The 27,789-nt window shown below is 40.2% G+C and overlaps 1 protein-coding gene across 2 annotated transcripts in view; it reads right to left on the bottom strand.

Annotated features, from left to right (window-relative positions):
• The window catches only part of LOC149318985 (sorbin and SH3 domain-containing protein 1-like), a 204,580-nt gene that overhangs the window by 120,012 nt on the left and 56,779 nt on the right, over positions 1–27,789 (bottom strand). The window contains exons 2-5 of one of the 2 annotated variants that reach the window (XM_089510869.1): positions 16,583–16,823; positions 15,620–15,773; positions 10,014–10,085; positions 8,444–8,563 (exon numbers count right to left, since the gene is read on the bottom strand). In XM_089510869.1, coding sequence (XP_089366995.1) covers positions 8,444–8,563; positions 10,014–10,085; positions 15,620–15,629 — 202 coding nt within the window. In that variant the 5' untranslated portion in view covers positions 15,630–15,773; positions 16,583–16,823. The remainder of the gene's footprint in view (positions 1–8,443; positions 8,564–10,013; positions 10,086–15,619; positions 15,774–16,582; positions 16,824–27,789) is intronic. The other variant, XM_089510868.1, reaches the window with a different exon arrangement.

Raw genomic sequence — 27,789 nt, 5'->3', positions numbered from 1 at the left:
AGAACAAACCTGGTATTATCTTTAATTCTTCTATTAGGTAAGAAACCATTCTGATCCTTTTTAGTCCATACTGCTAAAAAAATTTAAATCTCTCAGCCAGGATCGATGCAAAAATTTTACAATCACTGTTTAGCAATGAGAGCGGTCTATAGTTGGCTATTTCGAGGTTATCCTTTCCTTCCTTATGCATGAGGGTGATATTTGCTTGGGCCCAGGTGGTTGGTAAATTTCCATCTATGAGCTCATTCATAACCAAACTCATTGGGTGTGCTAACTGGTGTACAAAGGTTTTATAAAACTCTGTGGTAAAACCATCAGGGCGTGGGGTGTTATTGGCCCTGGTCCTTTTAATGGCCTCAATTACTTCCTGCGCAGTCATCTCCTTATTTAGTAGCTCTTTTTGCTCAGCGTCAAATGGTACTAGCTGACAATTTGTAAGATATTCGTCAATTAAGCTTTCCTGTATTTCATCTTTTATATAAAGTGCCTCATAGAACTCATGTACTATCTGCTTCATTTTGATTTGATCAACGTATCTCTGCCCCTTATACCTTAAGCCAGTAATCTGTTTTTTGGATTGGTCCTTTCTTATCTGATAGGCCAGCCATTTCCCAGGCTTATTAGCGTCTTCAGATATTTTCTGCCTACTATATAATATTCTCTTCTGTAATTCTTCTGTTAGTAATATAGATATCTGGTGCTGTAAGTTTTTTACTTCCTCTACTAAGCTTCTTTTACCTGGATTGTTTTTTAAGTCATTTTCTTTTGCTTTAAGCTTATTCTGTAGATCTTGAAGTTTAGCATTCCTTTCTTTTTTTAATTGAGTGTTCTCTGTTTTTAGGAAAAACCCTCTCAAGACCATTTTCGCCGCTTCCCAAACAATACTTTTGGAAACGCCACAATTCATATTTTCTCTAAAATAGTCTTGCAAGCATTGGGATGCTTCTTTCACAATTTTTTCTTTATTTTGTAATTTATTTTGTAATTTTGTAATTTATTTTGTAAAGCTTATTTTGTAATTTCCAATTAAATTCCTTGCTGCCTAATTAATAGACAGAGTAATCATGCTATGGTCAGACAACATCCTTATTTTAACTTCTATTTCCAATATTCTTGGAATCAAATTCAGAGAGACAAAAAACATATCAAGTCTAGCCCATGAATTATAGCTTTCCAAGAAGAAAGTAAATTCTCTCTTTAAGTCATACAGCTCTCTCCAGACATCTTTTATAAATAGCCATTCTCTGAATTCAAAAAATTCTTTTGGTAATTTACCTTGCCCTGTCTTTATTCTTTTCTTAGACTGCCTCTCAATTAGGGGTTCCAAAACCCTGTTCCAGTCCCCCATCAATATACAGGAATCGAAAGTTAAGTTCTCCAGTTTATTTAGTAAAGACAGATAAAATTGGCCCTTGCGACGGCTAGAGTACCGTTGGCGGAAACACCTTCGCTTAAGCGACAAGACTCTCCTAGACCGACTGTTAGAGGACTATGGAGAGGCAATACGAGCAACAAAGAATTCGTTCTATGGTGCTCGCATTGCGTCCGCGGAGTCACGTCCAGCAGAGTTGTTCAGGGTGGTCAGGGAGCTAACTCAACTCCCTCCTGCCCTGAACCAGATCCTTGAACCTTCTAAGGCCTGCTGTGACTTGTTCAATGACTTTTTCGTGGATAAAACTTCTCGTATAAGCGAAGGTCTGAACGCCGACATTATGGCAGAACCTAGGGTAGAAGTGTCCGGAGCCTCCGTAGACTGTATTATTCTGGATCAGTTCGAGTCGGTGAGTACCGAGGATGTGGACAAGATCCTCGGAAGTGTTCGGAAAACAACCTGCTCTCTTGATCCCTGTCCCTCATGGTTAGCGGCCCAGGGGGGACCGGCGGTGACACTCTTGTTACGCCGGATAATAAATACATCTTTCAGGGATGGGCGATTTCCATCGGATCTTAAATTGGCCATAGTAAGACCGATCCTAAAAAAGCCCTCCCTTGACCCCCTGGTTCATAATAATTATCGGCCGGTGTCGCTGCTACCATTCTTGGGGAAGGTGATTGAGAGGGCGGTTGCGATTCAGCTTCAGGCGGTCTTGGATGAAACGGATTATCTGGACCCATTTCAAACTGGCTTCCGGGCAGGTTACGGGGTTGAGACGGCCATGGTCGCCTTGGTCGATGATCTCCGTCTGGGCATTGACAGGGGAAGCGTGTCCCTGTTGGTGCTCTTGGACATCTCAGCGGCTTTCGATACCATAGACCATGGTATCCTTCTGGGGCGCCTGGCTGAGGTGGGAATCGGGGGCACTGCGCTCCAGTGGTTCCGTTCCTACCTCTCTGGGAGGTCCCAGATGGTGCAGCTGGGGGACGTGTGCTCCAGTGAGCGGGCCCTCAAAACTGGGGTCCCTCAAGGAGCCATTCTGTCCCCCATGCTATTTAACATTTACATGAAACCGCTGGGAGAGATCATCCGGAAACATGGGGCGCGGGGTTATCAGTACGCTGATGACACCCAAATTATTTTCTCTATGTCTCCGACTGATGCAGTGACCGGGGATGGCGTCTCCCCCCTCGTGGCCTGTCTGGAGTCAGTAATGGGCTGGATGAGGGAAAACCGACTCAAACTTAATCCAGAGAAGACGGAGGTACTAGTGATAGGTTCCCCTGGTCCAGGAATGACGGTGGTTCCACCTGTCCTGAATGGGGTCACGCTCCCCGTGAAGGACTCCGTGCGCAGTCTGGGGGTGCTTCTTGACTCTTCCCTTCACCTGACTGCTCAGGTGAATGCGACAGTCAAGAGCACCTGTTATCAGCTTCGGCTGATTCGCCAGCTGCGCCCATACCTGGCCCAGAGGGACCTTGAAACTGTTGTACACGCTCTGGTAACTTCGAGACTGGATTTCTGTAATGTACTCTACATGGGGCAACCCTTATATCTAACTCGGAAGCTGCAATTGGTGCAGAACATGGCAGCACGGCTGGTCACTGGCGCTCCCAGGACCAGCCATATAACACCCGTGCTTAAAGATCTCCATTGGCTGCCCATTCGCTTCCGAGCACAATATAAGGCGTTGGTTATTACCTATAAAGCCCTAAATGGCTTGGGTCCAGGATTCCTGAAGGACCGCCTCTCCCCGTACATTCCGCCTCGCACCCTCAGAACATCCGGGCAGCAACTCCTGAAGGTGCCTGGGGCTAGGTTGGCTGCTACGGCCAGAAGATCTTTTTCCACAGCTGCCCCAGCCCTCTGGAACACGCTGCCCACGGAGCTCCGCTCATCCACCACCCTGGCCCAATTTAGGAAGGGTCTAAAAACCTTCCTATTTAATCAGGCATTCCCCGACTAAAACATCCTGTGGGCCTCCCTCCTCTCTCGTGGCCGTGAGGATGGGCTAAGGGGGTTTTTATTGATTAATATTATTGTGCTTGTTTTTAATTCTGTATTCTGTCTGCGCTTCGGTGCATTTTGTCAGCCGCCCTGATCATTCGGAAGGGCGGGGTATAAATAAAAATTTTATTTATTATTATTATTTTATTTATTTGTTCTCTAAGGGACCATATACTCCCAAGAGCAGAACAGTTTTCCCATCTAAAATAATTTGGACTCCAACATAATGTCCTCTAGCATCATTCAATACCTCATGCGCTCCATATTTCGAGTTGACATAGAGTACTACACCTTTCTTTTTCTTTACAGCAGTCGAAACAAACACGTTCCCTAATTTGTTATTCTTTACTAGTCTAATGTCCTCCTTTTTAATTCAAATTTCTTGTAGACAGGTAATTTCAGGTTTTTGTTTTTGCAGGTAATGGAAAATCTTACCTCTCTTTTCCCTGCCATTTAGGCCTTTTACGTTCAGTGAAACTATTTTAATTTTCTTAATCATTTCTGTTTTTTATTAAGAAAAATCTAAAGAGGACCTAGGTAATAGGGGCTATTTACTAACAATGGGATCCTCAGCCCCTTCATTTTCCGATAATACTTCTTCTTCAGATTCTCTGCTAAGGTCATTCTTTTCTCCTAAAGGGATCAGAGATTTAGGTGGAATCAACAATTCCCCAATTCCTAATTCTGCGTTTTGCTGTTCAAGATTATTACATTCCTTCTTCTTTTTCAGTTTTTTAGCTGGATCCTTCTCTTTCTTATTTTCTTTCTTAAAATATCTACAAAAATCTCTAGCCTCTTGCAATGATCTTAACTCTGTTCTCTTATTGCAAAACCAAAAAATTAGACCTTCCGGTAATCTCCATCTATACGATATTTGTCCCTCTCTAAGTAATATTGTTAAAAAATTATATTCCCGTCCCTTCCTCATAATCGTTGGGGGGACGTACTTGTATATTTGCAGTTCTCGCCCTTCAAACAACAATGGTTTATCTCTATGTTTAATCAACACATCATTCCTAAATTGTTTCCTCACGAAAAAGATTACAATATCTAGCGACATCTGCTTCTGCGTAGCTGCATAAGAGCTTAATCTGTATAAACTGTCAATTTGTAGTTCACACCAATCTGGATCTTTTTCCAAGTAATCTGCCAGTAATGAGATCACTTTTTGCAATAACTTCTCACCTTCCGCTTCCGGGATACCCCTTATTTTAAGGGATCTCTCCATGGCCCGCAGTTCTTTCATTGCATTCTCATCTATCAGGTCTCTTTGTTTTTGGTTTATTTCCTTTAAGTTTTCCTCAAATTTCTCATGTTTAGCTTCAATTTTATCCATCTTATGTTTGATTACATTCATTTCCTCCGAAACTTTATCTATCGCTACCTTTACACCCTTGAAATCCTCTCGTAATTCCTGTTTAATCTCAACCTTGAGATTAGCCATTTCCATTCTCAGCTCTTGAATTTCTTTACTTAAATCTGTCCTGATTTTCCTAATTTCATCTAGCAAAAAAGCAGCATTGGGATCCATTATCTTAGATTGGTCCAGAGAGGGTCTGCGATCTAATTGTGCTTGAGCTTGTAACTGTGCTTGTACTTGGGTCTGGGCCTGAGATTGAGTGACCCTAGTGACCTTTCCAGAAGGCATTGAATCTTAGTTGGGCTATTGCCCCACTCCCCTTTCCCTTTCTCACTCTTCCCTTCTTTCCTCCTTCCCTACCCTTTCTCTTCCCACCCCCTCTACCTTCTTTCCTCTTTTCCCTCCCTTCTTTACCTCCCTTGCCCTTCCTTTCTTCCCTCCTTCCTCTCTTCCTCTTGCTCCCTTTTCCTTTCCCTTCCATTCCTTTCTTAATTCCTGTCAATGGAGCACTTCAGTCAGGCTCACTCTATGTTCTATTATTCAAGTACACTTCACAATAACAATCCCACCCCCACCGTCACAATAACAGTCACAGTAAGTTCCAGTCTCTCTCTGCTGTGCACTTTCATAAATCTTTCGCTCGTCTCTCTTGCCACAATTCTTCTCTCATTCAATTAGAATGTGAGCTTTACTTTCCACTTCTTGCCTTCATCGATTTCCCCCTGTTCAAATTGTCCAATCAATGTCTTTTTCCACTCTATGACTTAATCAGACACTGTCCTTATGTTCTAAATCATTCCTGGCAGTTTAGCTTTCCCTTCCACTTATGTTGTGTGGTTTTTTTCGCGCAGTGCCTTCTTGGTGTATTCCCTCTGATAACTCACTAAGGAGCAACTTAGAAAAGGCAGAAGAGAGAAAACAGACTGCACCAATAAATCATGCTGCGTCATACAATACATCTCTCCTTTCTCTGTTTTTTGGCTCTTCCTCAAACTCAGTATTGCAGTAAGAGGCATCCACGAATGCCAAGCAGTACTCAGCTTCCCGTCATGCCCCAGCAAAATAGCGTGTCAGCCAACTGCACCCGGGAGGTTGTCTCTATGCAGCTCCTCCCCTTCCAGCCGACTACTCGCCTCTCCCCATGCGCTCCAGTGGTGCTTCTCAGAGGTAAGGGTCCCGTCCGGCTCCAGGATAATCCAAATAATTAAATTGTACTTATTTCTCTTTTCCTTTCTTTTCCTGCTTATGTTGTTTAGCGAAATTGATTTTAATCCCATGGAAGAGAAAGATGAAGAAAAAAAGCAGTATCTTTATCCAAGTATTTCTCTCCACCTCCTTGTAACAGCCAACAGTCTTTGCAAAATAATAAGCTTGTTCTATCAAGGATGCATCTCGTCTTTTTGTTTAAATATGTTGGAATGGTGCTACGCTGGGCTTGGATGAGAGTTTGTTGGAAAAAACAGCCAATTCCCACGCCTAGCTAGACGGCTCTCACAAGCACTAGGAGGGAGCACGTCTTACCGGAACGTCATCTTGGCCGGAAGTCCATTCTTCCTTGATTATGTCCCTGGCTTGACCATAGTTCTTCTGGCTTCTGGATGATTGTGCTTAATAAAGCAAATCTATTTCTCAGATTGTTTGTAAATTCTGTTGAGATTTTCTTTACATTGCATTTTGATATGATGACTGATTTCATATTCTTCTTCAGCTTTACTCTTTGATATAAGTAGTTCATGACTGTGCCACAGTAAATACCTGGTCTAGTTTAGGCTGCACGAATAAAGCTTCTCCATTTTCTCCTTCCAACTATGTAGTCTATCTGCTTTTTGTAAAATTGTAAAATCTCTCATTTTTTTGTACTGACCATCTGGTGATGTCCATGTGATATCCTTCTGTATAGTTGTATAAAGAAGGCATTTCAGATGAAGTGATTGTTGGCCTCAGATAATTCTATTAATTGCTCTCCTGCTGCTTTCCTTGATCCTAATCTTCTTACAGTTTTGGATTTGTCTTTGCTTCCTACTTTAGCATCCCAATCACCTATGATTAGCAAGCAATCCTGTTTTAGTGTGTTGTCAATTTCTTCTTGGATTCCATCGTAAAATCTCTCTATTTCTTCTCCCTCTGCCTTTGTGATTGGCATATATATTTGATTATGGTGACGTTTATTGGTTTTCCCTGAGGTCTTACTGATATGACCATAATTACATGTCTGTTCTTTAAAGAAAGGAAAAGTTTTGCAACAAAACCTATCAATTTGGGAATACCATTCACAACGCTATGCCACAGCAATGAAAGCACAACCAATTATAAGCACTGTATGTTTCATTGCCAAAACGAGAAGCGCAATTAAAATAAATCCAATTATGGTTGTAGCTAGAAATGAAACAAAGTGAGCTGTTTTTCAAATCAAAATTTTCCACATAGGCACATAACTTATATTTGAAGTAATATATTTCAAAGCTCCAAAATATTGATTTTGAATTACTACTGAGGTTCTGATTTATAGTGAAGGTGAAACTAATATGGCTTCACATGGACTAACCTAGAAAAATGCTTGCCTCTCTTTTTAACTGTGTATCTTGGTCCTAGGAAATTTCCCACAAAAGAAAAAAGGGCACTGTGAAGGTTACATGGTATATCTCATTCCCTATAATGCCAAAGGAATAGGGAATGGTTTACTTAACAAAGATTCTTGAATAGATATTTATCCTAAAGAAGGCTGTGTCTACACATGCCTGATCTTGTTTGATCTCAGAAGCTAAGCAGGGCCAGGTTAGTACTTGGCTGGGAGTACTTGGATGAGAGACCACCAGGGAACTCTGGATGCTGTAGGCTAAAGAAGGCTATACAAAACCAGGTGATGCCTACTCTACAGTCAAATGTGTTAGTTTGTTGGAATTTTCCCAGTACATGTGCTTTGCAGTGGTGATTTAGCAACCTTGACAAACTATGGCGCATTAGAGTGCCCAAAAACGGCACTCTGCCGGTGCCGTCATTTGCTGCGCCGAGGAGCCCCAGCAGCCAAACCACGCGACTCCTCAGCGCAGCAAAAAAGAAGTCGCAAAAAGCAGCTTCTTTTTGCAACCCAGAAGTGGCGCCACAAGTTGCTAGTCATGCACTTGCTGCGTCACTTCTGCCATGCGACGTGCGGATGCTAGGCATCCGCGACATCAAGATGGCGGCACCCATGTAGAACGGTCACCACCATTTTGTATGCACTCTGCGCATACTTTCCACCCGTGCGGAATGGGCCTATATTAACATATACGAAATTGTGACTCTGAGCTCCAGTTTCGTTTAGATTCTGGCCTGTCAAAGCAGGAGTCAAAAATGCATTTCTTAATTTCAAAAAAGTTGGATCCTTGATTCACTAGCATAACCTGCCAATCTTTCCTGGTGGGGCTGGGAGAAACAATTCCACAACAATATATTTGTATGATGTCATTGTATTTTACTAAAATGCTTGCTATTTGCAACTGCACTTCTCAGCCAAGATTGAGCATCCAGCTAGCTGTCACATTATTCACTACAGTGAAGTTCAAAATCCTTGCCTACGATGCAAATTCTAGTGTGAATTTTAAAATGCAATTTGACTTGGAAGCAATTATTTTTACACTAGAGTCTGACTACTTTAATTAAAGGAGCAAAAGAACAACATGCAGGTTAATTTTCTGTTTTATGGCTAATATCTCACTCACTTTCAGAGGGATGTACATCCTGTGGATTTGTTTGGCTGGTATTCAGTTTCTCCTCATGAGCTGGAGATGCCCAAAGGGTAACAGCCCCCTTTCCAGTACAAACTTTAGAAGGATCCACATCTATAGGGAAAAATACATAAAATGTCCAGACAATATATTTGAAATTTGCAGATAACCAAAGAAATGAGGCAAGGGTGCCCACATTCTCCCTTGCTATTTATCTTGATATTAGAAGTTTTTATTGAGTTCAGTTAGAGTCAATGAAAGAATTACGGAAACAAAAATCAAGGGCGACATACATAAAATAAAAGGCTATGCGGATGATGTGGTTATCATCTTAGAAAATCCGGAAACCTGTATAGAACAAACTATGTATGAAATTAATAGCTTTGGCAAACACTCAGGATTCAAACTAAATAAAGACAAAACTTGGTTCCTTACCAAAAATTAAAGAAGAAGAAGAAGAAGAAGAAGAAGAAGACAACTTAGAACCCAAACAGGTTGTAAAGTGAGAAAGAAAGTAAAATATTTAGGTATTTTGGTTATCTAATAAGAATGTTGAGTTATTTGTTAATAATTACCAGAATACATGGAAAGAAATTCAGCATGATCTAATTCAATGGAACAAACTTGTTCTTCCCAAGTGTGCCCACTTCTCCTCACCATGCAGGAGCTGCCTGCCTTCCTGGTCCCTGAGCTTCTGCTGGCCTCAAGAAGCCCCCTGCGCCTGCTGCCCCTTAGCTGCAGGTGCAGATGAAGTGAGGAGAGGAGGAAGAGGAGGAGGAAAAAGGAGGATGAAAAGAGGGGAAGAGGAGAAAGAAGAAGAAGAAAAGGAGGGCAAGTGGCAGCAAGGCAACAGAGGCAGAAAGAGGAGGAGGAAGGAGGAGGCAAGAAAGAGAAGGAGGAGGAGAAACAGTCATGATAGCAGTGACGGGGGAAGAAGAGGAGGCGAGGAAGAGGGGGAAGAAATGGGGAAGAGAAGGAAGACGAGGTACCCCCCTGCTGCCTGTCACAGTGAAAACGGCGATGCTGACATTGGGGAGGGGGAGGGGGGAAGTGCCTTTGTCCTCAATGGTGGCACAGCCATGTGGCCACACCACCATTGAGTTCTATGGGACCTGAGCATATGCAGATTTTTGATATCTGCGGAGGGATCTGGAACGGATCCCCAGTGGATACCGAGGGTCCACTGTAGTTTACATTTTTTAAATTTAAATTATTTTAGAGGGTTTGGGGGCTTTGGCACATTTGTGAAGTCTGCTGAGGGGGAGAAGTTGAAAACTGTCCGCTCCACAGTTGCCCACCACATCTTAAGGGATGGTTTTTTCTGTTCTCATCAGTTTTATAAAAATAGTGGCTGTTTTATAAAAGCAGGAAAACAACGTATTATATAATGCTACACTTTGATTTCACTTTCACACTTTTTCTGTTACCTTTAGAAGAACTTGCAACTCAATTCTTTCCTTGAATTTATCCATATATTGTTTTGTATCACTCTGTTTTGTTATACATTACAAAGAAAAAAGCAATATCATTCTCTCAGGGAAAATCACATCTTGATTTAACATACCTTTCTTTTGCCCATTGGTGGTTGGCACTAGTCCATTCACAACATTGTTTCCAAGATCAACTTCTCTGTGTTCTGAAAGATTAACAGAAACTGTCAGTATGATGATGACAGAATGTCTCCATAGGAATAATTTTTAAGGAATTATGCCCAACATAGGAAGTATAACATTAGTGAAGAAGGAGAACTCTAATAAGAATCTATGCAATGGGCAGGTAGGGGAAGAGAATACAAGAAAATGATTGGTTTCTTTATTAATGTTTGCATATCTTTTAAAACATTAAGAGAATGGCTGCACACATGCATGTATATTCTGGCAACCATAACTCACTGGAACATTCTCCCAGTTTGAGTGCTTGGGGCTGTTGTCTGTATTGAAGTGATACATTTCAAGCTGAAATTCCTAACTGAGGGGAGGGGAGGAGTTTTGCTACAAGTCAAAAGGGAAAACCAGTCATAATGGATCAGAAAATTGTGACAGACATCTCAAAAATAGAAAAACGTGCTTATGGTAGTTATCCAAGTAGAATTTTCAAGTCCGAAAGTCAAAATTCCAAAGGATAGAATTTCTCAGAAGCAAAATAGGACATCTCATTGGAATACTGTAGTAGATATTTCAGAGTGTTGTTACCCAAGTTGCAATGGTCAGTTTCAAGTCAAAATTACAAAGGGGGTTGCTTCCTATAATCTAGGAAGGAGGAGCCTCCTGTAATTTGGGAAATGTTTTTTTAAGTAATAGAAGACAGAAGAGAGGTTACTAGGGAAAGTTGACTTGTGTTTTACATTCCCTCACTCGGCAGAGGGTCTCCCTCTGATGAGAATCCTGCGCAAAGGAGCACACACACTGAGCAAAAGGCACATGAAAGAGTGTGAAAGACTGAAGTTCTTAAAGGAAAGCCTTTTATTCTAAATAATCAGTCTACATTAGCAAAAGGTATCTTTTTACATTAAGGCACTGTCCATTAGGCAGCTACTTACAGGCTATTTAAAAGTTACAAAACAGCCTAGGTCATATTCAGCTGAGGTTTTAAAAGAACCAGAATTCCCTAATGGATCTAGCTAAGGCATTAATATCCTACTTATGATAAATATGTCCTGGCCTTGGATGTCCATGGGGGGAAATGGGATTCTGAACTGCAGCCTAAGACCAGAACCTCCTAAATGTGGCAGGCAGCTATGGAGCAGTACACTTTGTGTCAGCCTGACTGCGGAGTAGGGCTGAAGTAGGGTTGAGCATCCACACACTCCCAGCCCTAGTTACACTGCTCATCCACTATGATAGCATGCACTCGTCCATACGGCGTGCACCATGATGGCGTCCATGGCACGCAGCGCACAAATGGCGCTGGCCGGAAGAGCTGTCATTGTGGCGCACAAGCGCGCCAATGACACCCCTTCCAGGAAGCTGCTCAGAGCAGCTTCTTTTGGGGCGTGGATTGGTGCTGCAGCGTGCAGCTGCTGCGGCACTGATCTGGGACATACAGGGGTGGCGTTTAGCCACCCATCTGTATAGCCCTCAGTCTCAAGTATCTTTCTGACCTTAATAGATTAGAAAGCTGGGTCAAAGCTAACAAAATGAATTTCAACACAGAGAAATGTAAGGTACTGACTGCACTTAGGGCACAAAAATGAAATGAACAGATATAGGATGGGTGACACCTGGCTGAATGAGACTATGTGTGAAAGGGATCTGGGAGTCCAAGCAGACCACAGGTTGAACATGAGTCAACAGTGCAATGCGGCAGCTAACAAGGCCAATGCGATTTTGGGCTGCATTAATAGAAGTATAGTGTTTAGATCAAGGAAAGTAATAGTGCCACTGTATTCTGCTCTGGTCAGGGCCCACCTGGAATATTGTGTCCATTCTGGGCACCTCAATTTAAAAAGGATGTTGGGAAACTGGAGTGTGTCCAAAGGAGGGCGACCAAAACGGTGAAGGGTCTGGAAACCATGTCCTATGAGAAACGACTTAGGAAGCTGAGGATGTTTAGCCTGGAGAAGAGAAGGTTAAGAGGTGATATGATAGCCCTGTTTAAATACTTGAAGGGATGTCATATTGAGGAGGGAGCAAGCTTGTTTTCTGCTGCTCCAGAGACTAGGACCCGGAGCAATGGATGCAAACTAGAGGAAAAGAGATTCCACCTCAACATTAGGAGGAACTTCCTGACAGTAGGGGCTATTCGACAGTCGAACAAACTCTCTCGGAGTGTAGTGGAAGCTCCTTCCTTAGAGGTGTTTTAAACAAAGGCTGGATGGCCATCTGTCGGGAATGCTTTGCTTGAGAGTTCCTGCATGGCAGGGGGTTGGACTGGATGGTCCTTGTGGTCTCTTCCAACTCTATGATTCTGGTGCCCCTAGGGCTCTATAACTTCTTCTGGGAAGAATCTCAAAGCTTGCTGCTGGTCATTCTCATTGGCTAGTTGTCTTTCATGATCTCTCTGACTTCTCCATGATGTTGAACCTCAATAATTGTACCTTAACCCAACATCTTATCAATCCTTTGTTTATCTGGAGGGGAGACTAATGGGGAGAGCCCATTATCACAAGTAATGCACCAGCAGAACATCCAAAGTTTCTGCAAAAAGGGGTTGAAATGCAGGCTAACAGACCCCAAACCATGAACTAGGATCGTTTGTATGAAAAATTCAAAATATTCAGCAAATGATTTTATAGTGTTTTCATAGTGTTTGAAACTGTATGGATTAAGTTGAATCCCCAAATTAACTGTTTGGTCTTGAATATTTATTTGTTGTTATGTGCCTTCAAGTCATTCCCAACTTATGGCAACCCTATCATGGGGTTTTCTTAACCAATTTCTTCAAGACGGTTTGCCACTGTCATCCTCTGAGGCTGAGAGAGTGTGATTTGCCCAGGGTCACCCAGCGGGTTTCATGGTCAAGCGGGGATTCAAACCCTGTTATCCAGGAGTCATAGTCCAACACTCAAACCACTACACCATGCTGACTTCATATTATATCACAATTTAGAGTAAACCTAAAGAAGTTTACTCTAACTTCTTTACGCTAACTAAATTGTTGTGCCAAAATAAAATCTGAAGAACATAACTGTAGAATTTAAACATCATGTAAAAACAGATTTGTGCTATTGAGCCTAACTAGCCAGGAGAGAAGAATGCTGGACGTTGACTAGAACAAGAACCAAGGACATTGGAGATTATCAGACAGGAGACAAGAGCAAAGCTCATCCTTATCCCATCCGTGACTGCCATCGCGTGAAAGATATTCACACATTTGCACTGATCCTGTCATTAATCTGTCAGTGAAATGGAATTGCATTAATGCATTCTTCCATTAATACAAAATGAAGGGCAAGGACAGGACAATTCCACTTCAATGACAAAACAATGACAGGATAAGTGTGATGTCATGTGAAAGTCTTTCGTGCGATCGCAGTCAATCGCAGTTTAATGATGAGACACTGACAGGATAAGTGTGACATTGTATGAAAATATTTTCAAGACTGTGCTATAAGGACAGGAAAAGAACAGGATAAGGGCATCCTGTCCCCTGTCTGATAATCTCCATTGTGACATTTTCACAATCATGAAAACATTTTCATACAATGTCACACTTATGGAAGGATGCAAAAAGATTCTAAACATAGTCAAAAGAAAGAAAAACCTCACTGGATGGCTGATGAAGCTCTCTGAATAATTAAGGGCAGGCAAGAGGCAAAAGTAAATGCTGATAGAAACAGGATCAAAATCCTGAATGTAGCTGTTCAGTGACTTATGTGTAAGGAGAAAGAGAACTATTATAACAATATATGCAAAGAACTAGAAGGAACCAAAAAAGGTAAAATGAGATATTTTCTAGCTTGAACTTTCACTGGAAACCAAAAAGATGAAACTGAGGCTATTGTATTTTGCCAATAGCATGAAATGACATGACGCCTCAGAAAATACTATAACGCTCAGTAAAGTCAGAGGCAGTCGAAAATGAGGAAAGTCGCATTATGGGTAGACTTAAGCAAGGGAGCCACAGCCCTAAACTTGTAGTAATTGAACAGGGCTATTGATGACAGAGTCTCTTGGAGGTCTCTCATTCATAGAATCACCATAAGTCAAAGACCAGTTGACAGCTGCTAACAATTGTGATTTAAGAAATATGCAGGGAATGAATATAACGATTTTTGATACCTGGACCTGGAACATTTCCTTCAGAAGTTTAAGGAGGAAAGTGCCGAGGTCACATTAATACTAAACATTAAAAAACCAAAAATAATAGTCACAGGAGATCTACAAGAATTCAGCCTAGGAAAAAAATGAGAAAATTAAAATAGTAAAAGAGTTCACATACCTTGATTAAATATTGATCAGAACAGAGACTACAGTCAAGAATTAAGAATAAGACTAGGATTGGGAAGGGCAGCTATGAAAAAAACTGGAAAAAAGATCATAAAGTATAAAGACATAACTCTGAACACTAAAGTGGGGATAATTCAAATCATTGTATTTTCCATCACCATGTACGGATGTGAAAGATGGACAGTGAAAAAAGCCGACAGGAAAAAAATAAACTCAATAGAGATGTGGTGCTGGAGAAAAGTGCTGAGGATATTGTGGAAAGCCAAGAAGACAAATAAAGAGATTCTAGAACAGATCCAGCCAGAACTTTATCTGATAACTAAATTGAGGCTGTTGTATTTTGGCTAGATCATGAGGAAAAATGAATCATTAGAAAAGACAATGATGCTAGCAATGTTGGAAGGCAGTAGAATGAGAGGAAGATCACATGCCAGATGGTTAGATTTGATCAGGGAATACACAGGGTTGGGTGTGCAGGACCTGAGTATAGAAGCTGAGGACAGGGAGACTTGGAGATGCTTCATCCACAGGGTCATCATGAGTCAAATTTGACTTAAGAGCAGTTAACAACATCAACATCTCTATTTCAGAGCTACACATTATGAAGTAAAAGAGCCATTCAGTTCTACTTCTGGTGCTTCTGTGAAGCCCAGAAGTAGATGATATCATAACTATGTCTATCCATTTTAATCAATTGAACTGTACCTCCATTGGTCTGGAGGGCATGCAAGGAAAAGGTTTTTCTGATAAGTAAGAAAGTTGCTTAGACATTTTGTTGTGAGTCTTCAAGTTGTTTCTGATTTATATGAAGGGCAAGGACAGGACAATTCCACTTTAATGACTTCAGTGTATCAGATCAGTAGTCTGAGAACTCCACAGGAATAGTATATTTTAATTTCTGAAAAGCATTTGACAAAAATATCCTTATGTGGGTTAGCTGACACAACAGTGATCTGGCTGAGCAGTCATTAATGACAGTGTCAAAGTGAAAGGAGGTCTCAAATATAGTGCCATGTGCTCTGTCCTTGGCTATGTGTTGTTGAACATTGTTATAAAGAACCTGTATGACAACATAGAAAAGATATTCATCAGATTTGCAGAGGACACAAGACTTAGGAGAGATTGTTATCACCATAAAAGTATTAAGATCCAAAATGATATTGGCAGGCTGACACGCAAGATGAAAACCAACAAAATTAAATTGTCAGAAATAAATATAAAATCCTGCTTTTATTATACCCCCTCCCAAAATAAAATATATATTTATATATTTATTTATTACCTTTGTACATTATCCAACAGAGCCAGTGTGGTGTGGTGGTTTGAGTGTTGGATTAGAACACTGCGAGACCAGACCACTCGGCCATGGAAACCCACTGGATAACTCTAGGATGAGTCACACTCTCTCAGCCTCACAAACCTTCTCTGCACAAATTCTGCCAAAAAAAAAAAAAAAAAACCAACACCTGTGACAGGTTCATCTTAGAGTCTCTGTAAGTCAGACTTGAAGGCACATTAACAACATAAATAAATTCTCACACGGAATAACCAAATATACTGCTGTGAGCTCCTTGGATGAAAGCATTTATAAATAGTATAAATAAACAGTATAACTAAATATAGTATTTATTTATATAAAATATTTATACACTCTCTTTCATTTTCAGTTCCAGGGCAATAAGATAATTGACCATTTTTTAAAAAATATACCACAGCAGGGATGAAACTGCATGTTATGTAATTCACACTCTTTAAAATATTTCCCTGAATTGGCCACTAATTAATTGGGGAAGAAGTGAAAAAAAATTACAGGTCTTTGATCTGGGGTATGCTCCTAACACAAATTAGGCATTTAGTCCAGTTTCATACCGAAAATGGATCTATTATTTGACTCCCAAAATTGCTGTTTACATTGTACATCATCTTCACAGAAAAATTACAGCAGTGAGGGGACTTCAACAGAAAGCTGGTGTGGATCAAAAGTACACACTGGTTGGCTGCTTTCCCCCCTCAAAATAAAAGTGAACAGTTTAAGGATGCTTTATACTTTAAATATAAATTAAATTCAAATGTAACATGAGTTCCTTAGATGAAAGGCAAATTATAAAAACTATAAATAAGCTTGAATCTAAAGCTGCAAAAAAGAAAGGGCTTCTAATAATTTGTTAAATAAATGTATTGACAGACTCTCCTTGAAATACTGCTGAGCGATATTTCAGTGAGTAGAGGAAGAAACCCAACTTACCTGAACTCATTGTACTGGAGGAAAGTAGCTTTTGAACATTCAAATTCAATCCACTCCGTTCAATCCACTCCACCCGCAAACTGGTGGGAAGAAGCAGGGGGAAAGTCCTCCACACAACACTTCTTAGGGAAGATTTAATGGATGGTCCGATTGTTAATGATTCAGCGTCCCGGTGGTATTACTACTGTTGTTGTTGTTTTAAATTTTGAGTAACTTTTGAACATTCAAATTCTGATTCTCTCTGTGAAATAAAAGACAGAAAATGTTACAAATGTATATTCAAAACTGATGAAAAACAAAATAGGCATGCACCCTTGGCCAGTGGTCTGCAGATCCCCTTGGGGCGGGGGCACGAAAGCTTGAAGGTTCCTTAGTTCATCTTCCCACCGCTCACCCCCATCTGCTGCAGCAGAGCATGCCATGTGACAACAGCCAAGGCAAAAGCTGGCCATTCAATCCACTCCACCCACAAACTGGTGGGAAGAAGCAGGGGGAAAGTCCTCCACACAGCGCTTCTGAGGGAAGGTTTAATGGGTGGTACAATTGTTAATGATTCAGTGTACCGGTGGTATTACTACTGTTGTTGTTGTTTTAAATTTTGAGTTATGCATTAGGGATCCGTGGCAAAAAAAAGGGTTCCGGGTAAAGAAAGGATTAAGAAGCACGGTTCTAGGCTCTTGGGTTACATCAAGTTACAGATACAAAATGAGTTTTGACAGAAGATTATCACATACAGGAGGCAAGCATCCTTCTCCCGTTGTTAAACCATATTAATCACACAATTAGGTAGAAGATTATCACACCCCTGCGTACTTATCCCATTCTTCTCCCATCTATAAACAGTAATGGACCCATCATTTGGTATTAACGGGAGTTTCCATTACTGTTTACAAATGGGAAAAAGACAGGAGAAGCACATGGAGGTGTGATAATCTTTCCCTCAGTCATACAATTAACACAGTTTAATGACATGAGAAGGATGCTTGCTTCCCATGTGATAATCTCCAGAACTGCAGTGATGTCAGTAGCCTGCCACTATATACAGAATATAGGACTGCTCACTATGGAAGTTAGTCTATCTTCAATTTATATCCTCTGAACAATGACAGAATAACTCTTAAATGTATTTACCATATATACTCCACTATAAGTCAACCTCATGTATAAGTCAAGGGCAGGTTTTGGGGCCAAAATTATGGATTTTGCCCTGACCTGTGGATAAGTCAAGGGTAAAACTTGGAGGCTCCTTCAGTGTATGAGTGTGTGCACAGAGCAAGAGAGATTCTAATTTTTGCTTTTTGCTTCAGCGTTTCAACTTTGCTTTTGCTCTTCATTCCCCAGACAGCAACTGAGAGTGCAGGCAGGAGTGGGACTCTGTTTGTTTAACAGCAGTTACCCACCCAAGACTCTTTCTTCTTGGCCCAAGAGAAAAAGAAACTCTCTCTCCATGGGGAAATCTGAAAGAGCTGCTATCACATTACCTTACTGACCTGTAAATAAGTCAACCTGGGATTTTGGGATCGATTTTTGGGCATACATTTTTAGACTTATACGAGTATATACTGAGTATATACAGTATGCCAGTGGAGGACAAAGATAGACTGATGCTAGTGATACATTATGATCCTGAATGGTTGTTATAGCAAGGTGGAAACAACTGATGTTTTGCACAAAAGGAAATACCATGTATATGCAACATTTAATACCATTTTTTGGGCAAGGTGATCGCAACAGCAGTTGCCTCCCAGCTCCAGACAGTCCTAGATGATACAAATTAGTTAGACTCATTTCAAACCAGCTTCAGAGCTGGATACAGAATTGAGACTGCTGTGGAACATACTCCCTCGAAGTGTGGTGGTGCTTCCTTCTTGGGAGGTTTTTAAACAGAGGCTGGATGGTCATCTGTTGAGTGTGCTTTGACTGTGAGTTCCTGCATGGCAGGGGGTTGAACTGGATGGCCCTTGTGGTCTCTTCAACTCTTTGATTCTATAATTCTATGATTGACTTAGTGGATGATCTTTGCCTGAACACTATGAGGGGAAGTGTATTTCTGCTGGTGCTCTTGAACCTCTCAGCAGCATTTGCTACCATCAGCCATGGTGTCCTTCTGGAGCACCTGGGATGGGTGGGAATCATGTTGCAGTTATTCTGGTCCTCTCAGGCAGGTTCCAGATGGTGGTGCTTGAGGATAGCTGTTCCTCAAAACAGGAGCTGTTATATGGCAGACCGCAAGATACCACCCTATCCCCAATGGTATTCAACATCTACAAGAAACCACTGGGAGAGATCATATAGGGCAGGGTGATGTCAATATGCTGATGACACCTAAACATATTTCTCCATACCTTTAAATACAGCCTCTGCTAAGGATATTGTGTCTACCCTGAATTAATGAATGCCTGGAGGAGGTAATGGCCTGGATGAGGAGAAACAAATTGAAGTTGAATTCAAACAAGACAGGGGTGCTTACTGTCAAGGGTCCTAGCCCATGTTTGGAGGTGTGTCAACCAGTTCTAGATGGGGTTACACTTCCACGGAAAGACTGTGTTTGCAGTTTGATGGAGCTTCTGTATCTGTTGCTCCAAATGACAGCTCAGAGAGAGCTGAGTGCTTACTAGCAGCCTCAGCTGTTACTCCAGCTGCATCCCTACCTAGAGCTGGAAGACCTAAAGATGGTGTGCACACATTGCTAAACTCAAGGCTGGACTTTTGCAATGCTCTGTACATTGGGCTAGCAAGTTCAGAAATTCCAGTTAGTTCAAAACATGGCAGCCAGATTGATTACTGGGACATCCAGGAGTGATCATATTACACAAATGTTAAAATCACTCCACTGGCTGCTATTAATTTTCTGGGCAGTTACAAAGCATTGGTTATTACTTTTAAAGCCCTACATGGTTTGGTTCCAGGTTACCTACAGGATCATCTCTCCCCCCAAATAATCCACCCTGTACACTCTGACAGTCATTTACTTCAGTCAGACAGGACTAAGTTGTTATATTATGAGCCGCCTTGGGTCCCTTTTTTGGGGAGAAAGGCAGCACACACACACACACACACACACACATATATATATATACACACACACACACACATATATATACACACACACACACACACATATATATATAAAACTTTCTTCAACTGCCCTAGACTGTGAAATGACCTGCTGGGAAAAGATTAAAAGGCATAGATGAAAAGCTTGGGTTTACACAAAAAAAGATATCCACAGATCAGAAGCAGAGAAGAGAAGATGCCAGAAATGTGGAAAGGGGCAGACATTGTAATGATCCCTAAAGAAAATAAAGATATAATGGACCCCAATAATTTTAGACTTTTAAATTTTAAATATAGAGTATAAAATTTTCTCACTAATCTTGGCAGAGAGACTAAAGAAATGGTTACAGACTTGGATCAATGAAGATCAAAAGATGATTTATAACTGTAATCCCGCCTCGATCCATCTGAGAGAGGTGGGGAAATATAAATAAACATTATTATTATTATTATTATTATTATTATTATCTCACAGACAGATGAGAGAGAATTAGAGATATATCTTGGATATCTTAGATTAGAATATCACGATTGCCACAATTTAAAAAAAAATGGTTTAATGTTCTTAGACTTAGAAAATGCTTTCAATATGTTAAATTGGCAAACAATGTTTGAAATATTAAGAAGAATGAATATCAGTTAAAACTTTAATTGGATAAAATAAATTTATAAGAATCAAAAAGCACAAATTCTCATTAATGGAGAAAAAACTAAAACATTCCAAATTCAAAGAAGTACAAGACAGGGATGTCCACTGTCACCATTCCTTTTCTTTTGAGACTTGAAATGTTAATTAAAAGTATAAAAGAAGATGAACATATATAGGGGATGAGAATTAAAAAATATAATTATAAAATTTGAGGATTCGCAGATGATTCAGTTATCACCTTAGCAAATCCACCAGAAACCAACAAAATAATCATTAAGACTGTTGAACAAATTTGGAGAAATAACAGAATGTAAAATTAATAAGGAAAAATCAGTGATCATTATGAAAACTTTTAAAAAGAAAAGAAGAACATGATCTTCATAATAAAGCAGGAATTAAGAGTGAAAAGAAAATCAAATATTTGGGAGTACTAATTACAAAGAAAACATTGGAACTATGAAAATAATTATAAAAGAGTGTACAGCAAGATTTTAAAGGATTTTACAAATTGGAATAGATTATATTTTAGCCTTTAGGGCAGAATCTCAGGAATTAAAAAAATCATTTTTTTACCAAGAATCATATTCTTGTTCCAAATTATTCCTATAATTACTTCACATGGTCCTTTTAGAAATTGACACAAAGACATTTAAAAGTTCATATGGAGGGGAGGAAAGCCAAGAATAAAACTGAGGACTTTAAAGGATGCAAGAGAAAGAAGGCGACTGGAAATACCTAATCTGGGATTTTATTTTGAAGCATGCTACTTTACACAGTTGAGAGAATGGATAACCTTCAAAAGCAAGATGATTAAACTTGGAGGGAGAGGATTTGAGATATGGTTGACATGCCTATCTATAATATGAAAAAATAAAATAAATAAAGATTTTAATAATGATTGTGAAAGGCGGTGTTGTACAGAGGATGGAGGATGTGGTCATCATGAGGGAAAGCAAAGGTACACTAAAGGTAGAGCGGAAAGGCTGGCCAGCCAGCTTACAGAGGCATGGGGTCAGACCTAGATGGGGAAGCTGGAGCCCAGGGTGCTTCTGAGACCCAGTAGAAGAGGGATTTCTGAAGGCTTGGCTCAAGGCTTCCTCAGTGGTAAATGCAGTGCTCCCAAAGGCTGATAGAGGATACCTCCTGGTGTGGTGGGATATTAGGGGAAGACGGTGGGTTGCAGGACAGTCTCCAGGAGCCTGGGAGAAGGCTGATCGGGTGCCTTTGGAAAAGAAGACTCTTTAAAGTCACACACTCAAAGAGTGCAAATAACTGCTTTGAGTTCATGTATGATGCTGTGAAGAAACAATTAATTCCCTAGCTTGTTTAGCTAAAGACCGTTGATAAAACTTTTGGTTTCGGTTTTGAGCAACTCCACATGTACCAGCTCTTTTGTTTGTTTACAAGTATGGAAACTGGACATTGTGGTGGAGATGTACAGGGCGGTGCCAGAGCCATTCCCACAATAAGTCTCTAGATGGATGGAGTATTTTTTCTAGGATGTTGGGAGCCCTGGTGGTGCAATGGGAGCTCTGGTGGTGCAGTGGTGAAAATGCTGGTACTGCAGTCACAACGTTCTAAGTTTGACCCTAGAAGAGGGCTCCAGGGTCCACTCAGCCTTCCAGCCTTTCATAGGCCACTAAAATGAGTACCCAGCTTGTTGGGGACAATTAGCTTACACACTGTAAACCGCTTAGAGAGTGCAAGTTCACTAAAAAGTGGTATAGAAATGTACTTGCTATTGCTTGCTATTGCTACGAGATGGTATACAAAGGATATAAGCTGTGGAATGAATAAATTTGGATGAACAAAGTAAGTAAAGAAAGTATACTGAATAACACCAAAAAAAGTATCACTACAAAGAAAGTCATTAAGATAACTGAAACTGGACCAGTACCGAGAGGAAGGAAGTCAGGTTCAATGTTTAAGCAAGTTTGTGAGAAGGTATGTGTAAGTGAAATAGGTTGAGAGAAAGAAGAGAAAATGAAGGTGAAGAATGGGAATAAAAAGGTGGTAATAAAAGAAAGTGTATAAAATAGAGTGTGTGACTAGATAACAAAGTGAATAAAGTGTGAGTGTATAAAATAGAGGAATGAGATGGAGAAAACTGACAGAGTGAAAGAAGATATATATTCAATGTATTTGAGGAATTTAGGATTGGAAGACTGAGTGAATGTCAGTACTAGAATGTAACTTGGTATATGTGTTTTATATGTGATTTGATGTGCTATGTTTTGTTTTGTGTGTCACACACACACACATATTAGAGATACTTTGGCTTATTCATCCTCTAATGTGATACAGTCGGCCCTTCTTATACACGGATTTCTTATACACGGATTCAAGCATCCACAGTTTGAAAATGTTCAAAAAAGTATAAATTTCAAATATCAAACCTTGATTTTTCATTTTTATAAGGGACATCATTTTGCTATGTCATTATATTTAATGGGACTTGAGCATCCAGGGATTTTGTTATCCATGGGTGATATTGGAGCCAAACCCCAGAGTATAACAAGGGTTCACAGTATATGCCATCCTACATCAACAATGCATTTCAGCATTCTACATTGGGCAAACAGGCCACTCTATGACAGAGGGTAAATAGACATAAATCAGTCATTAGGAATGGGAATACACAAAAACCATTTCAATACACTTGAATCTTTTTGGGCATTTCATTGCTGACCTCAGGAATATATCCACAAATTCCAGTTCATCAACAGTGGGTTGAACAGGGACAAAGGTTTCTTGGCACACTACATATACAGTAGAGTCTCAATTATCCGACATAAACGGGCGGGCTGATAGTCAGATAGCCGAAAATGTCGGATAATCCGGAGGGTCCAGGAAAAGCCGTGAAATCACTATGAATTACATACATATTGAAGCTTTATTGCAGTAACAGTAAAAATAACGTTGCTGTAATGTTGCAGTAACAACATCTTTTTGTTTCGGGACATATTTGGAGGTGCGGAAATGCCTACAGCTACGCCCCAAGGATAATCTGGAATGTTGGATGACCGAAGGACGGATAATCGAGACTCTACTGTATTACAACACTGGATAAGACCCCAGACTCATGAGAGAGCTCTTGGCAAGTTTATCACATCTTCTTTCTGGTTCCCAGAAAGTATAACATTACATTTCAAAACTTTCTCCACTAATGGTATGATCCATCCACTCACCCTGGACTCAGACAACATCTTTCCTCTCACCTTTGTTCCTCAGTAAAAATAGTTAAAACTGAACTTGTCATCTCATCTTCATACCAACAGGCTTTGCATTTTTATGGATATTCATACAGCCTGCTTATAAAGGTCTGTTTCTAGTCAATAAAGCATTTACAATTTTTCTTTTAGAATTCCCTTGTGTGCTCCATCAGCTATCATATGTTTGCAATATGATCCCTAGTGCCTCTTCCTTTCCTGAAATCAGATTATACCTTTGGGGTTTCTCTATCCATATATGGTAGGAGTCTTTGCTGCAGACTTTTGAGCATGACTTTGCTTGCATGGAAAATTAGGGCAATGAATTTTCTCATTCACAGAGTTACTCTCATAGATAGGAGTCACCATTAGTCAAAGTCAACTTGATGGCAGTTAACAACAAAAACAATGCAATGGGTTGCTTGTGCAAATGATAAATACTATTTCTGTGGCCATAGATAATCCCACAACCCCTTCCTTTATCCTCATGATCTTATACCTAACTTGCCTGCAGCTAGTGGCCTGGCTTTCTGGGATTTTCTTTTTATTTCAATGAGTAACTCTCACCCTTGGGGACGTTTAAAAATAGCTTCTTAGCATGAATCAGGAGATGACCTATTCAGGTACTCTTTACTTTTCAACCTATGTATATTCTCCAGCCCACCTTTTCAAAGAACTCATTTTTTTCTCTTTCTCTCCTCCCATTTTACCTTCTCAGCAGTCAGCATTCTGTAGCCAATGCACATGTTCAATCCACATTGGGCTTTGGGATCAGTTGGGGGGCTTTCCTCCTCAAAAGGTTTTTTAAATACTTCTTCAAACTTTTGTGTTTTCCCTTAATCTGCTTGGCCATTTAAGTGACACTCCCAGAGAACTGAATCAGAATAAGAATACAAGGTGATAAATTCTATAATAGAATAAGGGGAGTGGAATTGTAGGAACCAATCAGTGTGTGGGGGGGGGGGCGGGAGTTTTAAATCTTCCATCCTTTCAAAAACCTTAAATGAATTCAGATGGAAGAGAAGTAGCCATGGAGATCACTTGCTGGCATGAATACCGTATATACTCGACTATAAGTCGACCTCATTTATAAGTTGAGGGCAGGTTTCAGAGGTAAAATTATGGATTTTAACAAACCCTTGGATAAATCGGGGGGGGACTTAGAGACATGCAATAAAGGATCTTAATGATGAAGCAAAGGAAAACAATGCCATAAAACCTACAAAATTATGGCGGGCTAATTGTTTGTGTTCACATAAAAGGCTGGACGGAAGAGAGAATAAAGGGAGGTCAGTGCTTCCATGACAAATTGCAGTCTTGCATTCCACTAGGGGATGGTTCCCTTTTTAATAAGAGTTAAAATATAGTATTCCCATTGACCTGTGGATAAGCCGACCTAAGTTTTGGAGGTCAATTTTTTGACTAAAATTTTTAGACTTATACATGAGTATGTACAGTATGTGACATGCTCCTCCTTCTTCATAATAATCTTTTGAAAGGGCCCCTCACATTTCCACTTTCTTTTCTTTTCTTTCCCATCATTCTGCCAATATGGGATCCAAGGCATAATATGAAACCTGAAAAGCATATGCCAGATTAGTAACCCATCTTTAGTAGATACCATTTATAAATCAGAAGAACCACTGATAGGGTCTTAAAGCACAAACTGCAAGGACCCCTCTAGAAACTTCCCCTCTTCACCCCAGAGGTCTGGCCCTTGAAAACCTGGAGTTCTGCATGCTGTGTGCTGCATAGTCATTAAAAATCTCAGCAACACAGACATACCTTGTGCCTTTAAAAAAAAAAGCAGCAAGAGCACTCCTGCTCTGCCTTCCCTTAGCTTGGAGGGGTAAGATAAGGGGTTGTTGTAGCAGCTGTGAGAAGAAAGAGGACAATAAATAATAATTCTGATTTTTCTTCTGCTTTTTCATTTCCAAGTCCAGCAGTAGGAGAAAAAACAAAATGTGTTTATCCTACATTCCATTCTATCCCATCCCATCTTGGTGTGGGTGAAAGAACAGAAAGTTTCAGTGTGTTTATTTTTTCAACCCTGTTTCAACCTTGTGTGAGGAGAACAAATACAAGCAGGAGTTACAAGCAGGATAAAGCAAGGTCAATGGTAAATGTTGGAGGCAAAGCAGTGTACCTAACATGTGGTTAATCGGCATGTGGTAAGGCTGTTTGTACATATGTTTGTGTGTAGTGTTGAAGAAGAAGTTGGTCCTGATGCCTGAGCTGATAGAGGAGAGGAAACTTCTCTAGTTCAGTCACCCCTCTGTTTTCGTGGGGGATCTGTTCTGGACCCCGCCCCCTGAGAAAACGGAAAATCGTGGGCACCCACAGGTGCACACCCCATTTTGTCTCCCTCCATTTGCTGCCCGCAAACGAGCAAGGGACACGGATTCCAAGTCCACAAAAATGGAGGGATGACTGTAAATCAGATTTTAGAGATCTACAATATGTGTGTGTGTGTGTGTTTTACATGTATATATCTATGGTGTATCTACACTGCAAAAATAAAGTTGTTTGACACCACTTTAACTGCCATGACTCAATGTTATGGAATTCTGGGATTTGTAATTTTGTGAGATATTTAGCCTTCCCTGCCAGAGAGCTCTGATGTCCCACCAAACTCTGCACTGTCTGTGTAGTGTACCAGCAGCCTATATCACTACCTCTCTCCACTGTTAACTCAGCAGTCCTTTTGAATTGAATTGGTCTTACAGCCAGTTGTATAATTTTTGGATACCAGCTGACATTTTAGAAATACTGAGTACAATGATTAAATATCAGAAGTATTAAATATGGGGACTATATCCCAAATTTTATCCAAGAACAAAGTTCAATTATTCAAAGCCCCGGGAAATGGGTTAGTGTCTGACCTAAGGATCCAGTGAGCTACATGACTCATGTACTTCACAGGATTACATAACACATCAGTTTTTATTTCTGGATTTTTTTTTATCAAGGTGTACCAGCCAGCAACACACAACTCAAAAAATCTGGTCAAGGTTATTTGAGGAAATATTAGAATTTTGTCATATCCACTTAATAAATGACACAGCCAGTCACGTTTGTACTAGAAATACAGTACTACGTGTCAAAAACCAGAGTTCTCATAGCCATATCTCTGTCCAACTCCCTATCCACCTATGTGTTTTGTGTTAAGTAATGCTTTCAGTATTATTCTATTACTTAAATATGAGTGTAACGTTACGTTTTCCCCTTTTGGTTTATTTTTTAAAATGTGTGTTGTCTCTGTTGAATTAGAAGCAATTCAGTTTAAACTAATTAACCAGGCCCTAACTGTAGAGTACAGTTAGAAAATCTAAAGCAACATCTACACCCATGTGGCTACATAGGGAGCAAGTGACGTCACTGGCAAAAGCATTAGCAACAGACACTACTAATTTGAGGGCTTTCACACTATTTGAACAGATGTGTGATACGTCTAATCTATGGGCCTTACAGCCAAATGATCTTCATGGTTTGTGGATGCTAAATTCCCTAGTCATAACTGCAATAAATTAGTTTTGAAAGAGGACCTTAGCACCAGTATAACAGACCTGGAATGATCTACAAATCTGTATTAGTCTCAACTATAGAATGCTCTTTAAAAATTTTATACAGAAAGCATTATACAGCTATTAAGATTAATAGAATTAGCTGTTCTATCCCCCTTCTATGCTGGAGAGGCTGCAGGGAGATGGGAACCTTTCTTCACTTATGGATATAATCTAAATCTAAAAATGTGTGCAATTACTGGTTCATGTATTAGAAATAATATAACTCATTAAAAAGCTAACTATATATTTTTGGTGCAAAGTTTTATTATTCTCTATTTTCTCTGGGCAAAATGAGGACCTGTTGCACAAGAAATTCATTCTTGTGGTTGTTGTAGCAACCCATGCAGATATCTCATGAAAACGAAAGGATTTTAAGATATATACATAGCTGGCGGGCAAGAAAATGGAATACCGCTTTACTGGAGAAACTGAACAATACACACCAAGCCACAGGGCACTAGTGATGAAGAAATGTTTTGAGACACGTGGTTTCCCTTCATTCAGTTTATAAACAAACACAGTCAAGCTGAAGGCCCACCAGATTCACATTCTCTATTCTGAAAAGGTATCTGTTGAAGACAGGAAGCATCTTTGAGGAAGCATCTTTTTGTGTTGCCAATGAAATTTAAAATTGTATTTGCTTGACCTTCAGACTCTTTGGGGCTGAACAGACCGGCATAGAGAGCCAGCTTCAGGATGGTGTGGGGGTGTGCCCCTGAACCAGCA

The sequence above is a fragment of the Sceloporus occidentalis genome, unplaced genomic scaffold (genome assembly GCF_023333645.1).
Source record: "Sceloporus occidentalis isolate IW3139 unplaced genomic scaffold, rSceOcc1.0.p SCAF_2, whole genome shotgun sequence".
NCBI classification, from domain to species: domain Eukaryota; kingdom Metazoa; phylum Chordata; class Lepidosauria; order Squamata; family Phrynosomatidae; genus Sceloporus; species Sceloporus occidentalis.
This window is presented reverse-complemented; position numbering and strand designations above follow the sequence as displayed.